Below are 14,199 nucleotides of genomic sequence, written 5' to 3'. Positions count from 1 at the left end.
TTTTTTCCTTTTCTTGCCAACTGGCAGAGCTGGCTGGCCAGAAGTAGGATGCAGGGAAATGTTGCACCTGAGAGAACTTTTTTTCAGTGCTCTGTGGCATTAGTTGCTTGAAATGAATATAGCTACGTGGCTCCAGGCCCTGTACCAGTCGGCAGTGTGCTGATGCTTTCAAGCTATTGAAACCTTAGGGCTACATTCTATCACTCTTCCTGCCCTTGAGTAGTAAGCTATTCTGAAAGACTGTTTGTTTTAGCCATGCCATTCAAGGTATCGCCAGCTGTAAAAGCAATGGTACCAGGCTGTTGTAAACATTTTGCTGCTTCTGAAAACAAAATTAATAATTGCCTTTTGGCATTATTTATGTTTTGCATAGACCATTTGTGTTCATGAATATAGAGGAAAGTAGTTAAAAATATTTCAGACTTGTTATGCTGGCAATTTTTTTTTAAAGAGTTTTGTTTGGCAACTAGTTTCTAAAATCCAGCCTACTTTTGAAACCCTATTTTTGCAGATGAAGACATTTAGTATTCAGAATCTGCTTTTATTACAAATGGTTAAAATATATAACTTTGATCTTTGGAAAAATATACCACATATTGATGATAAGATTTATGTAATGACAAATACTTAATTTTTATTTTCCCTGAAGTTCAGTGTAACAGGCTCTCCATACTGAATGCATACTCATCCCCAGTAATCTTTGATTAGCTTTTCCAACAGATGAAGTATGGGTGCCCACTCAGGCTTTGAAAGGATTCCTTTCTTGTTCAGTGTGTGAATGAGGTTTTCTCATTCACTGAGGCAGACTCTCGGGTGTATTGGTAGTCCTTTAAGATTTGTGCTCCTGAGCAGTGTCAATTTGCTGTCTCTCTCTGCTGCTGATAAATCTTGGTCAAGTGCACCTCAATTGCATGAAATAGTGGAGCCTTCAGACTTCTCTCTGACATTTCATTAGTCTGTCCTTCTACTCTGGCTGCAGAAAAACATTTTTTGATTCCAGTTACTTTGCTTTTAGTACCATTCCTGAGTTTGGGTTTGCTCTCCCATCTGCCCTCCTTCCCCAGTAGTTTTCTACTTGTTTGTGGGCTGCCTCACTGGTGTCTGCAGTTCAGCAATGGGTGAAGATACTGTTCCTTACACTTTGAACCTTTGTTCTGCTGAAATGTTACATAGGAACATAAAATTGGAAAGAATTTTGTGCCTTCTCAAGTCAAGATTCCAGCAAGCAAAATGCTCTGCTCTCAATTTGTCTTTTGTTTTGTTTTTTTAAATACTTGAATGTTTCCAGACTTTGCTGTGCTGTGCAGAAGCTATACAGCATAGCAAGTATTTAATCTGCAGCTCTGAGTCTGCTGTGCAGCCTTTTTTGTACATCAAGCCCACCCTGGCTATATGGATGCAACGTGGTAGGGCCTGCAGCTTTGCTTTGCTTGGAATCAATAAATGAGCTCTTTGATCTAAAACTAGTGCAGGAAGAAATTACTGTTTTCATATCCTTTTTAGCCTAAGCACCATACACTGCTGAGTGATCTGAAGTCTTTTATTAATCTACCTATATAATTTTTAAATAGGAGGGAATATTTCTTCCTTCCACTTGAATAAACTGATGGTTGAAGGAGTTCTAAAAGTGTACTTGTGTTCGACTTTGTGGCTTTTTATGAGTCTGTGCCTGCCTTGTGGGTGAAAGCACAGACTAAAGAATAGTGGTCTATCACAGTGTGTATCTTCAGGGAAGAGCAATTGCAGGTAAGTAATTTTCTATTCCTGGTTTTGGAAATTGGATTTTCTTTTTATGTTAGACACAGTAGTCTATATAACAGTCTTCCAAGAGAAAAGTTACATTTTCTAAGCATTTAAGCACAGTAATTTAGAAAGCATGTATGCATTTTGCACAGTAGCTTGTCAGCAAGTACTTCATATGAGAATCTATTTGTGCATTAAAGTTACTTAGTGACATTTTAAGCTTTTCTACAATAGACTAGCCATTATTTTTGGTTTAGTTTGCATCTCTGTAGAAAAATTTATTTGCACCATTTAATTTTGAAAATGATGACTTGCTACAGTATGGGTAACTAGCAGTATTTCAAAAATGGTTACATGTTTTTGTTGATTTCTTAGGAACCAGTGAAGAAAGATGTGCTGGAAAGACCACCCAAAGAAGTGGCTGAGGTTACTACTAACAAGTACTCTTTCAGTCCAGAGGTGAAACTACTGCTGAAGCTTTTATTCAAGATGGACTTAAGGCAACAGACAAACATCATGTTTTCATAGGTATTATGCAGTAAAACTCCTTCTGAAGGTACCAGAAAAAAATCGCTGATGTAGGATTCTATTGTAATTTGGTGAAAACAGTGTCTTGAAAATTCATTTGAACTGTTACTTGTTCCATGTGCCAGTTCTAGAAGATTGACCTTTTATCACAGTTTAGCATAGAAATGCTAATACATTCAAAATTACTTTTTATTTCAAAAATTTGTATTTTTATTAGAGTACATAGGCCAATATTGCACATCCTTAGACCTCAAAAACCTGAAGCTGAAAGTGCTGTTACTTTGCAGTGTTATGTAGAGCTGCACAAATTAACAGTTGTTGGAGATCTAGCTTATACTTGGGTTTTCAACCTTTGTCTGGTGTGAGCCTAACCTGTGATTTTAAATATTGAAAGGCTGGGAGATAATTTCACTTAAAGGCAATTTTTTGGTCATCACAGAGTAGTTACTGTGGAGAATCTGTTCAAACTCATCCAAGACCACCCAAGGTATTTTCGATTTGATAATGTACTTAGGCCTGCCAGAGTTAGTGCAGTCTGTGGCTATCTATCCAAAAGCAATTCAGGCCTTGTAAATATAAATAAAATGTTGGAATTGAAGCAAATTTTAATTTCTCTGTATGCATTCAACAATTTATCTGAATTTTATTCGACAATCCAGCAAAAAGGTTTAATTTTTCGTCATAATGTTGTCTTTGTTAGCTTATTTAAAATTTGATCTATCTCCTTTTTTTTAGAACAAAACTGAATGCCAGGCAGCTGATTTAATCATACTGTTTTTTATAAAAGAGAAGAATAAAATGTAAACAAAAGAGAAAGGATGGTACATTTGCAATTATATGAAAACTGACAAATAACATTTTCTTTTAATTCTTCTTTTAAGTTTTCTTTGAAGGAGAGCACAAGTGTTAGCCTGACATCAGCTTCCAGTAATATCTCATCTATCACAATACAATACTTAATTTCCTTTTTTATCTAACACAAATCAGCCAGTTGTTGGAAGCTAACAAAGTTGAAAAGTAAGATGTGCTATGGAAGTCCTGTGAAAGGTGCAGCTGCACTAGGTGTTTTGCTGGCAGAAGCCCTCTGGCTTGAACACTAGAAACATTCCACCGACGCATTCATTTATCAGTTTTCTCTTTTCAGTTTTCACTTACAATTATTATCTATACATCTTATTAAAGAAACGTCTTTTCTTCTGTTTGGACTTTCTGGAATTTTCTCTTAAAGTTAAAAACATACTGTGAAAGGGTGAAGTATGCAGCCCAATCATATGCAAGCTGTTTTCCATACAGAGCACCAATTGTTTCAGCAATCAAAACCAGCGTGCTTAGATGTGCATAAAGATTTGAAATAGCATCTCAGCCTCTCTTAAGTAGGTGAGCATTTTCTCTACAGATTGCAGATCTTGGTTGGATATCCTATTGCATACTTTCTCAGGTGTGTAATAAAGGATCATCTTTATTTCCTTTACTAGTAATTAATTTTTTTGAGCACCTTAAGACACATGAATGCACAGAACTACCTCATTGAATACCTTGGGCCACACCACAGTCTGCATACCACCAAATAAACATTATGTTCTGTGCTCCAAAACCAGCTTTGACTGTGGAGCTTTTCTTAATGTTTTTGTCTTTAGAAATACCGATCTCCTTATTTTGAGTCTTAACTGAAAATTTTTCTGGGTTGGGACTTATTAAAATATTTTTCTTCCATGCATATTTCTTGTAGTTAATGCATAAGCACTTGCAGCAGCCATTCCTTACGTCTAGGCCATTGAACAATCTCTTCTTCTTGCCTCGTAGTTTAATGAAGCTCATGGGTGCTTAACTGCCTGTAAGATCTCTGTCAAACTTGAAGTCAGCCAATGAATTAGAAGCTGTTGTAATACATGTACACACAGGCATGCACAGTGGTATCATGTAAGACTGACTTACATGCTTGTAAAATGACATAATGCTGTCCCAGATGATGACTATCTCAGAAAATATTTGGTGATTAAAACTGAACCCTGAGACTGCACATACCTTCTCTATGCTAAGCTCTTCCTAATACTGCAATATTTACTTTCAGTCTGATCCACTGGAACCAGTGAGGAGGCTCTCCCCGTTTAGAGAAACAGGAAAGGAGCTGATGACTCTTAGTAAAGCTCTAGCTTGCTCAAGGTAAGGGAATGCAGAGCACGCAGAAATGGGCCAGTCAGGGCTAAAGGAATCTTTGGTTCTGCAGTGACAGCAATTGAATGATAGGTGAAATAACTAACTGTAATAACAGCTTAGAAAAGATAGTTTACAATTACTCCTTTATAGGCTTTATGTATACTTAAAATGTTGTCAATGCTGTATGAGGAATGATTGATTGGTAGTTCTGTCTGTATCAATACTATATTGTTTTATTTTTCTCTTTATAAAGGTGCTTGTTACTTTGCACTCTTTTGCATGAGACAATGCTGTGCCAAGATTTGGTAACAGTTGTAAAAAAGTGATGTTAGGATGTATAATGTCTATTATGTGATAGAAAATAATGGTGAAAATATCTAGTGCTGTTAAACACCTGCATGGACTCACTTGGAATATACCAGCTTAAGCCTCAGGAAGATACAGATATGGAAGGGACAGATTTTTGTGCCCCTTATCTGAGGGGTAGTGAGCTGTTCTAATAGGACGCAGGTTTGGGATCCTGTATGCCTTTTAGTCAGCCAAGTTTGGACAGCAGCTAGTATTCTATGGGACTGACCACAGAAGGTAGCAGGGTGTGCATGCTTTTCCTAGAAAGTATCTTCTGTTGCCACTAGACACAGTAAACTTCTGTCCTAGCAGGGCATTTCTTATGGGCTCATGTAAAGAAGAAAAAACCCAAACAACCCAAAACCCAGGGAGGCCTGTTGGGAACTAGCTTTAGCAAAGAGCACTTTCCCATTTAGGTACTCATACTCTTAAATGTACTTAGGCTTATTGTCACCCATGTTTCACCATTTTCACTGCAAGTGATGCTCAATATGCTTTTTTGTTGCCATCATGCATTCTGATTGCACTCTAAACTTGCCTATGGAGACCATTCACTCTGTTTTTTCACTATTAGCTTAAACAGTTGCTAAACAAACTGCATAAGACTTGCAGTAGGTGCTAAACTTTCCTGGAACCTTCTAGAGTTATTGATGTGTTAAGCTAAGAAATGTGATTCATTTGCAACTGATACAGCAAGCAGTAGTACAAAAAGATGATTTACATCTGGCAAGGTTTAGTTACAGCCTGATGCAAATAAAACTGACAAATGACCACTGCCAGCCCCAGAAGTGTACAAATGACCCAAGTGTTAATGAGGCTCCTAGACTTTGAGTCTTTTGGAGTTTGTTCACTAGATAAAAATAGTTGAATTAAAGCAAGCAGCAATAAGATGTGATGTATATGAAACCCTAATAATTAGGTTAAATCTAAGCAAATATGGCAGTCAAGACAACACATGATACTGTATCAGTGTAATATGTTGAAGACAAACTAGTCTCTTGCATTGTTTGACTGAGATTAACTGTATAAAAGTCAAGGAAGTTAGAGAAAAGTAGCTGCTTTGCATGTGCTACTGTAGAGGAATCGGAAATTTACATTTCACAATTATGTAGTGTGTTTAAATAATTCCTGAGTTTTTACATCAGAGCAATTTCTAAATTTTATAGTAGTTACTAGTGATAACGTTAAATTTCACATTTTCCCCTTTATCCTTCTCTACCCCCAATTATTTTTATTATTCACTTACTCTGTTCATTCAGTTGTAGTGAATTTTCACTTGATAAACTTGGCTGAAAATAGTAGTAAACCGTAAACAAAATAATAAATGGTATGTATGTACTTTGGAGGTTGGATAAGCCATTTCAGTAAAGTATGACTTCGTTTTGCCATAAATGCACTTTTAGTTATGTTTGCCTGCATTCATTGTTCGTTACTAAGTTTCAGTGGGATTGTCTCCATGCGGTCAAGTTAAAATTCTTTTGATGATAACCTGCCAAAGATCAATTTGCTGCTTGATAAGAGTTGCAGGTGCTTGGAGCTTGCTTTTGCTTGCTTTTACGTTATTTTCAGATTAGTAGGATAAAAAATACTTGCAAGTGTTCTGCAGGATGAAAATTCCCATCAACTTTGGTACTGAAGATCTTGATTGTTTTAGTCTAATATCTACAAAGGAATTTGTTAATATTTTTTAAGCAAGCTGGACCATTCATTTCAATGCAGTGCACAATTTGAACAAATGAAGTGTCATTTTGTTAGTAAGTTAACATGAGGGGTCTTGATTTGATACTTGCTGGCGAGTGTGTTTTTGAAATGCCATTAGGATCTACATGGCGTTTTTGTGTATCTTGGCCAGCCTAGAGTTGTTTCGGATCAGCTGGGCTTTTCCACAGCATTGAAATTTTCTCCAGTTCAGTAGATTGAGTTTCCAAGCTTATAATTGTAGAGACCTGTGAAATTAAATAAGAATTTATAAAAACCTAGATCATATTCAAGATTATAGCAAGTAACGTGATACAGGACTACTTTCACAGAAAATGGTGTTTGGGGCCTTGCAGGGACTAAATCTGAAGAATTCAATGGTGTGAAAGGCTGTGCTTTTCAAAGTTAGCCTTTTCATGTGCTAAAGAAGCTCCATGTAGGGTAAGAGTGGTACAAACTGAAGCTGGTGTGATTTGTCAATGCCAAAGAAGGGAAAAAAAGTAATTTGCCTCCTTGTGCAGTCTGTTTCTGACTCTTACAGCATTGTTGAGCGCTATATGGGGAGGTCAGAAATGCTGTGGGAGTGTGGGGCTGCCAAGATATGGATCCTAACTCTTGGCTGAGCAGCTAACTTTATGTACCTTCATGCAAATCACTTGACCCCTCTGCAGCTCTATCAAGTAAATTGGGATTGGAAACTATGCAATGTATCTGAACTAAACTCGCTGCATAAAGATATGGCTTTTAAATTAACATGAATGCAGAATGTGAATGAGGATTGATTTCATTACGGAAGGCAATTTTTTTTTTTTTTTTGCATATAGGGCATATTTTTTTCCATACAGTTTTATTTTTAATTTTTTAAATGTTATTACCACTATCTTATGCTTTTAGGGATGTTAATTCAATAAATCTTGCAATGCCTAGCACTCGTTACATGCAAGCATTGTCTTATTCATCTCTGCAGCACTGCTAGGTGTTAGGTGGATAAATATTACTACTGTCATAGGTATAGTAGAGAAGTCAAACTTGGGATGAAAGATTAATTATCACTGGAACAGCTAGAGCTGGAACTTCAGGTGTCTCAGGTAAGTAAATGCCTTAGCTATTCTTCTAGGCTTCAGTGATGTCTTTATTTCTCTCATTTTTATTTTTATTTCCAAAATTGGCCTACTAAATTAGAAGCTCCAGGGAAGGTTGTCTTATGAGATCCAGCCCATTACTCTGAGTGAGTGCAGTTGTTTCCTGTAACAGATGAAGTGTTTAGTCTAGTCTGCTTTTAACTGAAGATGCTTCTTGTTTCCTGTACCACATTACAATAAATGCATATTTGTTTTCCACTGAATTTTTAATGGTAATGCAATCTGAAAAATTATGTTAAATGTAAATAATTTTATGACGTAAATAGATTTGATCCTAAAGTGGTTTGATGTCATGTCTTTTTCTGTGAGTGATTAAACTCCTAGATTTTAGTCTTTTCATCCCTCCTTACCTCCAGAAGCCAATATAGCTGAAGGGAGAAACAAGATTTTATTCCTTTAAGTACATTATCAGCAGAATTGTTTAAGTCCTGATCAGACCTGCACCACAATCACAGAGAATAGTGATGTTGTGCAATTGTTCTTAAATATCTAATTTAGCTTGCAGAGTCCTTTTTAGTGCTGCTGCAGACTATGGAAAGAATCTAAGTCCACTTTAATATCCCAAGCAGAGTTTGAAGTACTTATCAAGTAAGAAAATACCTACCTGTTAAAGCATCTCCAACTGTGCCATCTCCTTCTAGTCCCATAAATCTAATTCAGTTGCATCCAAAACTAGTTTAATGGGATTTCAGATACCTTGGTGGAAATATTCCTGACCACAAGTTTTCCATGGCAATTGAAATGGATGGTAGATGAAGAAAGGGGAAGACTTAACCTTGTCTTGTCATTAATAAATGTATGTTTACTTTTACACTTGATAAACAGTGAATGATATATTTACACACGTTTTGTTTTTTGAACATCGGAAGTGTAGCGTGGTCAGGGCCTAGTCAAAGCTCCTTAGTACCTCAGGAGAAATGTGCCTCTTTATTCTTGTGTAGGCAATGGTCACACTAGTTTCTGGAAAGCACTGTTTTCTAAATAAATGCTCAAATGGAGTTTGCCTGTCATATGGTGCAGTACCACACATTCTTTACCCTGTAATCTTAGTGATCCTTTAACACATCTAATATAATTTATTCTGTTTTTTGTGGCAATTAAATGATGAATCCTACATATTTTATATTAAGAAGTGAAGTATGATATGAACTATAATGGCCATGGAGAAATTTGCTTGAGAAGTCAGGGAAACAGATTTTAAAATATGAACTCACTTTCCCTTAATGCCCTCTGAAATGTATGGTAGCCAAATGACCTAGTATATGGAAAAATATCCAACAGACTTAATATCTGGAAATAAAAGGTAAACATTAACCGTTTTGGTTTGCTTTTTAATCTTTGTGTTGTGTAAGCCCTGGAAATTCCCTGAGTGCCATTTTATGACCTTTTAAGAATGACAATGTGTTAGCCATTCATCTTGAGTGTTTGCACAATGTTACTTCGACTAAATCTGCATGTAGAAAAAAGATCAGTTAGAAAAACAGAGCAGTCAAACCCAGACTTTTTAACCAAATATTGAAATATGAGGTTGCAGGAAAAGATAATTTCAAGTGAGAATGACTGCACTGCTGGTTTGGACCAGACGGCATGTTAGCAATGCTTCTTAGTAACAATTTTAGACTATAGAAAAGGAGCTATTTTGTATTTTCCACTCTGCTTTTTTTTTTCTTTTTTGTGAAGAAAGAGCAGCAACTTTTAGTAACAATTTTAGACTATAGAAAAGGAGCTATTTTGTATTTTCCACTCTGCTTTTTTTTTTCTTTTTTGTGAAGAAAGAGCAGCAACTTTTAGTTTCAATTAAAGCAGTCAGGCTAGCAGAGCAGCATGCTAATATATGCTACAGGGAGTCGGTGAATACAAATGACCTTTGTGGATTTGTTTTTTGCTCCATTTCCTCCTTTTGATTGAAAAGGAACACCCAGCAGTTGTCATAATTGGACGTTAATTGATACATATTCACAGGAAGTAGTGTCTGTGATCTTGTGGCTTGTTTGTATGAAAGAGTATAATGGAACAAACTGTGAGGAATTTTTTTAATGATTACAGTGACATAGCACAGTCGTATGAATTTTAAAATTATCTCAAAAATGTTTGAAGAGTCATTACTGGAACAGACTTAGCTGCATTCATGAAGCTTTAATATTCTACCTTACACATTAAAAGCATAATTAAAGTGAAGATAAACCTTTATAATGATGACCTCATACCTCCTGTCAGTAATATTCTCTTATACTTTCTTGAGTCTTCATGATGATATAAGAGGATGATGACAGGATGCAGAGGTTGCTCAGACTACTCATCTTTCAAAACTTATCAGTCACTAATCCCAAGGAGAAAGAGGTACCAGCACTTTCCTACTGATGAGTTGTAGCCAGTCACTTTAGGGAGACACCTGCCAGCTGTCAGATACCATTTTACCACCTAGACACAGCATTAAAATGTAGGAAGGAATTTGCTTATCTTTGTGTAGTCTAAAATGAAAAAAAATTTGGAAAATCTACAGATAATGATCATTCCTGTTCCTTTGTAGATCAATACATCTTACTTCCAGTAGAAACTGCCCATGTAGACACAAAGTAGCTCTGATTTACTTGACTAAGTACTTCCTGATGTCAGATTCAGTGGGTGGAATACAGTATGGCAGAAAAGACAACAGCTTTGTCCTTGAGCATTCAGATATCTTCGGCTTTGAGCTAAGGATTATTGTTTCATTTCTATTACTATTCTTACCAAAACTAAGCAAACTCAAGAAGCACAGCCCCTTTGAAATGACATTCCGCTCTGAAGGAGATCCTTTCTTATTGCTTTCTTCCAATGATATCTGTAAATGGGATCCAGAAATTATATTCAGTAATCCACAGTTGTGTGAGGATGTATTATATGAGAACTGAGAAAGTAGAAGTCTTTATAAGTAGGAAATTGTAGAAAGATGTAAGAACAGTTACACAGCAAGAGTTTACCAAAGCATTGGAAGCTTGTAGTTGTTAATCCATAATAAAAGCAGGTTGCCATAAATCACTTCTGTGCTCTAATTCAGCCCACCAAGACCATTTAAGTGTACTGGAAGTACCCTTGTCGTTAAACATTGCCACAAAAATTAGTAAAAATTAGCGTATTGCCTCAAATGAAACTAGTTGAAAATGTGTAAAAAAGGAGGTAGGAAAGTTGATGGAAACTTTGTATGTAGTGACAGTCATCTAAGTGTAGGTGCCCATGTAAAAATAACAAGTTGTGGTCCTCCTCGGCCAGCAATGTCTAGGAATTGACAGCTTTGAGCTGCAAGGTCAAAGGAGAAGTGTCCATGCTATTCCGTGAGCTGGTCAAGCCTTTACTTGCAAAAAGGGCATGCTAAACCTCTGTGTTCTATTTCCCATAGTTTGAAGAAAACAGCTCCTGTGCATCTGTTTCACTGTGCTGTGCTAGTTAAATAAATGTCAAACTGCTGGCAGTTTAACAGTATTCAACTGGATGCTTTTTATGTTTTAAATTAGGAACTGGACAGCTCTTTAAAATGGTTCGTTTCCTGAAGGCAAATCTCTATAAGTCGCTCTGCATGCAGGGAGCCTAGCCTCTACTAATGCATTCTTTATGCCCACAACAACAGTTAGACTGTTACCTGAAGAGCAGTTTCTCCTACTTCTTTTTCCTGCTAGTGGCTTTGTAGTTGACTTTAATACAAACCCATTTCAATTCTGTGATTGAAATGGTAGCTACTACTGAAAGATTTTAAATGGCAAGAAATATGTTATTTCTGGAGTTCTAGTTATGACCTTGTCCATCCTTACCTGTGAATGTATACCAATCCTATTCTAATGTATGCAGGCAAAAAAGATGTTAGTGCTTAGAGTTATAAGTTGGCATTCCTTAATTCATAGAGTTTACTGGAAGATGCGGTGTAGTCAGTAAGAGCAGGAACGAGAGGCAGCGTAGAGTTAAGAAGAGGAGAGAAACAGTACTAACTGAGAAGGTGAAACATTTATCTGCCAATTTTAGTTTTCAATGTATTTAATACTTCATAATGTCAGTTGCTTGGAAACCAGTGTTTTGTGCCCTTTTTCTGTTTGGCAGAATTCACTCTAATTGGCATGTTTCTAGCACTGTCACTGCTGGCAGTTTGCAGCATTTTTTTTTTTTTTCCAGAAGCAAAAATTTTCTTTTACATGAATGATGGCTCACATTAATTAGATAGCAGTCATGGGTAAAGACAACCATTTAAGTGTATGGATGTATGAATCATTATCTCTACCATCAGTCAGGGGAAAGACTGCTATTCCTATCAACATTTCTGCTTTTCCAGGCTGTTCGTTTGAGTCTCAATCTTCTTTCCTTTTGTGCAAAAATATGGTTGTTTATGTTTGAAGTTTCATAAGGGGAAATAGTTCAGATATTAGATTTTACTGTCTATCTAAACACAACAGTCTAATCCCATGTGTTCTGATACAAAATGACACGTTGTCACTGGATGCTTGAACAAAGCTACCACTTTAAAATGGCTTTTCCATTCCTTAGTTAAATGTCACTGCTCTGTACATACCTTTATGTGGTAAGGCAAGACACTAGATCATGAGATTTTTTTCATTTGTGTGAAAATCTTGGGCCAGCAGTATTTCCTGGTAGAGGATCAGGGACCTTAGTGAAGTTCCACTTAACAAGCAGTGAGTTTTTGTTGGTAATATGAACATAAAGTTACTATTGTACATTATTCAGCAAGAAAATGGAAGGCCCAGAAATCTCCAGATGTTTGCTTTTTTTTCTTTTGAAGTTTTAGTAATAGTTTCCCAGAAGTTTTTGGAGAAGAATATAAAGTGAAACCTTTAAATCTCACAGATAAATATTTTCCTCCCAGCCCTTATCTGTGTGAAGCTATGTTCTCAGTGCTGCTCTGGAAGTACTTCCCCCACTCACCTTTGTTTATGTACTTCTCCAGAGACACCAAGGGCTGGAAACCTAGATGTGCCTACCTGCAAAGAAAACTTTTATATTGAATATCGACAGGAATGGGAGTTACAGCATGGCACAAATGGAGGGATGTGTGTGTGTGCATGTTCTTGTGTTCTGAGACTTCTTAAAAGAGAAATTGCTGCTGCCATTTTTTTCTAGGTGGAGAAGAACATATTTCCAGCTAAGAATAAGCTACTTTTTTTGGATGTTGTTTTTTGTATCTCCAGGTAGCCAAATGTTTGTGCCTCTCAATGTTAGAGAATCTTTCCTCATTTTCAAAGGAAAGGTTCTGCCTCTTTTCACAATGGAAGCAGCATCCTCTGTGTTTTAATGTTGTTGTAGTTAATTAAATACCACTCTGAGATATCTTTAAATATGCAGTAATACATGAATACATTCACATGGTGACATCTTTTATAATAGTGTGGGGTATATAGTTTTGACAATCGAAGATCCTTATTTCTTACTGCACAATCTTCTGTGAACATACCACAGATTTACTCATATTTTGTTTCATGACTGACTTCACGGTCAGATTTTCATGTGATAAAATGCATCTTTCCCATTATGCAGATCCTGGGTTTTGTTTTTAAACAGGCGTTTGAGTATAGAATGTTGTACTTGCCTGCAGGAGAATAAAATGGGAATCTACATCTGAAATAAGGTGGGTACTCTAGGTTGTATGTCTTAAACTCCTCAAACGGATGTTGATGTGGTACTACTTTAGTTCCTTGCCAGAATGGTTAATGATTCAGTATGGTAGGTAATGATCACATGTGTCTGAGTTCTGTGAGTTAGTAACTGTATTTAATAGATTTTTAATGTCATTATCATCTAGTCTTCACTGAATTTAAGAAGACTAGATGTATGAATATTTACCCATTTGGTTCTTACTGTATGATTACTCAACTTTAAAATCGGAGCAGTAACCAGCATGTTCCTGATTCTCCATTGCCTTCTGTGTATACATTTGCATCTCAACTTGGCTGTAAACACTACCCAGTCAGAATTAATTATTTATTTATATTAGTATCTACATATTAATTGTGAATAGTTGGAAGATTTTCCTGTCCACATGCTAAGCTTTCAGGGTATGACCCGAATGTGAAGCTCAATAGTAGGACTTGCTAGATCAGGCTCACTACCATGTAAACTTAACTCCATGGGTTTTGGTAATTTCAGAAGGTGGAGAGTGTATGCACCCTGTAATAACTCACTGAGTAATCAAAGTGAACAATGCACTAATTCTCAATTATAGTATGACTGCCTTGCATCACTCAGGAATGGTGCGAAGCAGCCTTAATGTAAATAAATTTGGAACATACTGGCATAGATTAAAACACTGACTGTAAAGTACTAAAGAAATGAATGAAATGGTCAACAGCTCCAGCATTTACTGGTAAGAGAGTGGAAGAGATTCTCCAATGGTGTACGTCAGTATCACTGTTGACAACTTAAAATACATGCAAAGTTTGCACTCCTTCTGTGTGTGCTTTGTAAATAAGAAAAGCACTGCGTGCATATGAATTTTCTTTTATCTTGGCATTTCCCGCTGTTTCACAATTACTAGCTATTTAGGTGTTACAGTACCTTGTCAGAAAGTTAAGGGACAAATTACACTAATTACTTCAGCTATTCAAAT

General features: G+C 36.4%; 1 protein-coding gene across 1 annotated transcript in view; it reads left to right on the top strand.

Moving 5' to 3' along the window:
* Positions 1 to 14,199, top strand: part of CCDC60 (coiled-coil domain containing 60) — a gene marked incomplete at its 5' end in the record, with an annotated part of 74,273 nt that overhangs the window by 28,252 nt on the left and 31,822 nt on the right. Inside the window, 2 exon segments of the mRNA XM_080382724.1 lie at positions 2,119 to 2,202; positions 4,343 to 4,434. Of these exon segments, the coding sequence (XP_080238850.1) occupies positions 2,119 to 2,202; positions 4,343 to 4,434 (176 nt within the window).

Source organism: Falco punctatus (assembly GCF_963210335.1).
Source record: "Falco punctatus genome assembly, chromosome: 1".
NCBI classification, from domain to species: Eukaryota; Metazoa; Chordata; class Aves; order Falconiformes; family Falconidae; genus Falco; species Falco punctatus.
This window is presented reverse-complemented; position numbering and strand designations above follow the sequence as displayed.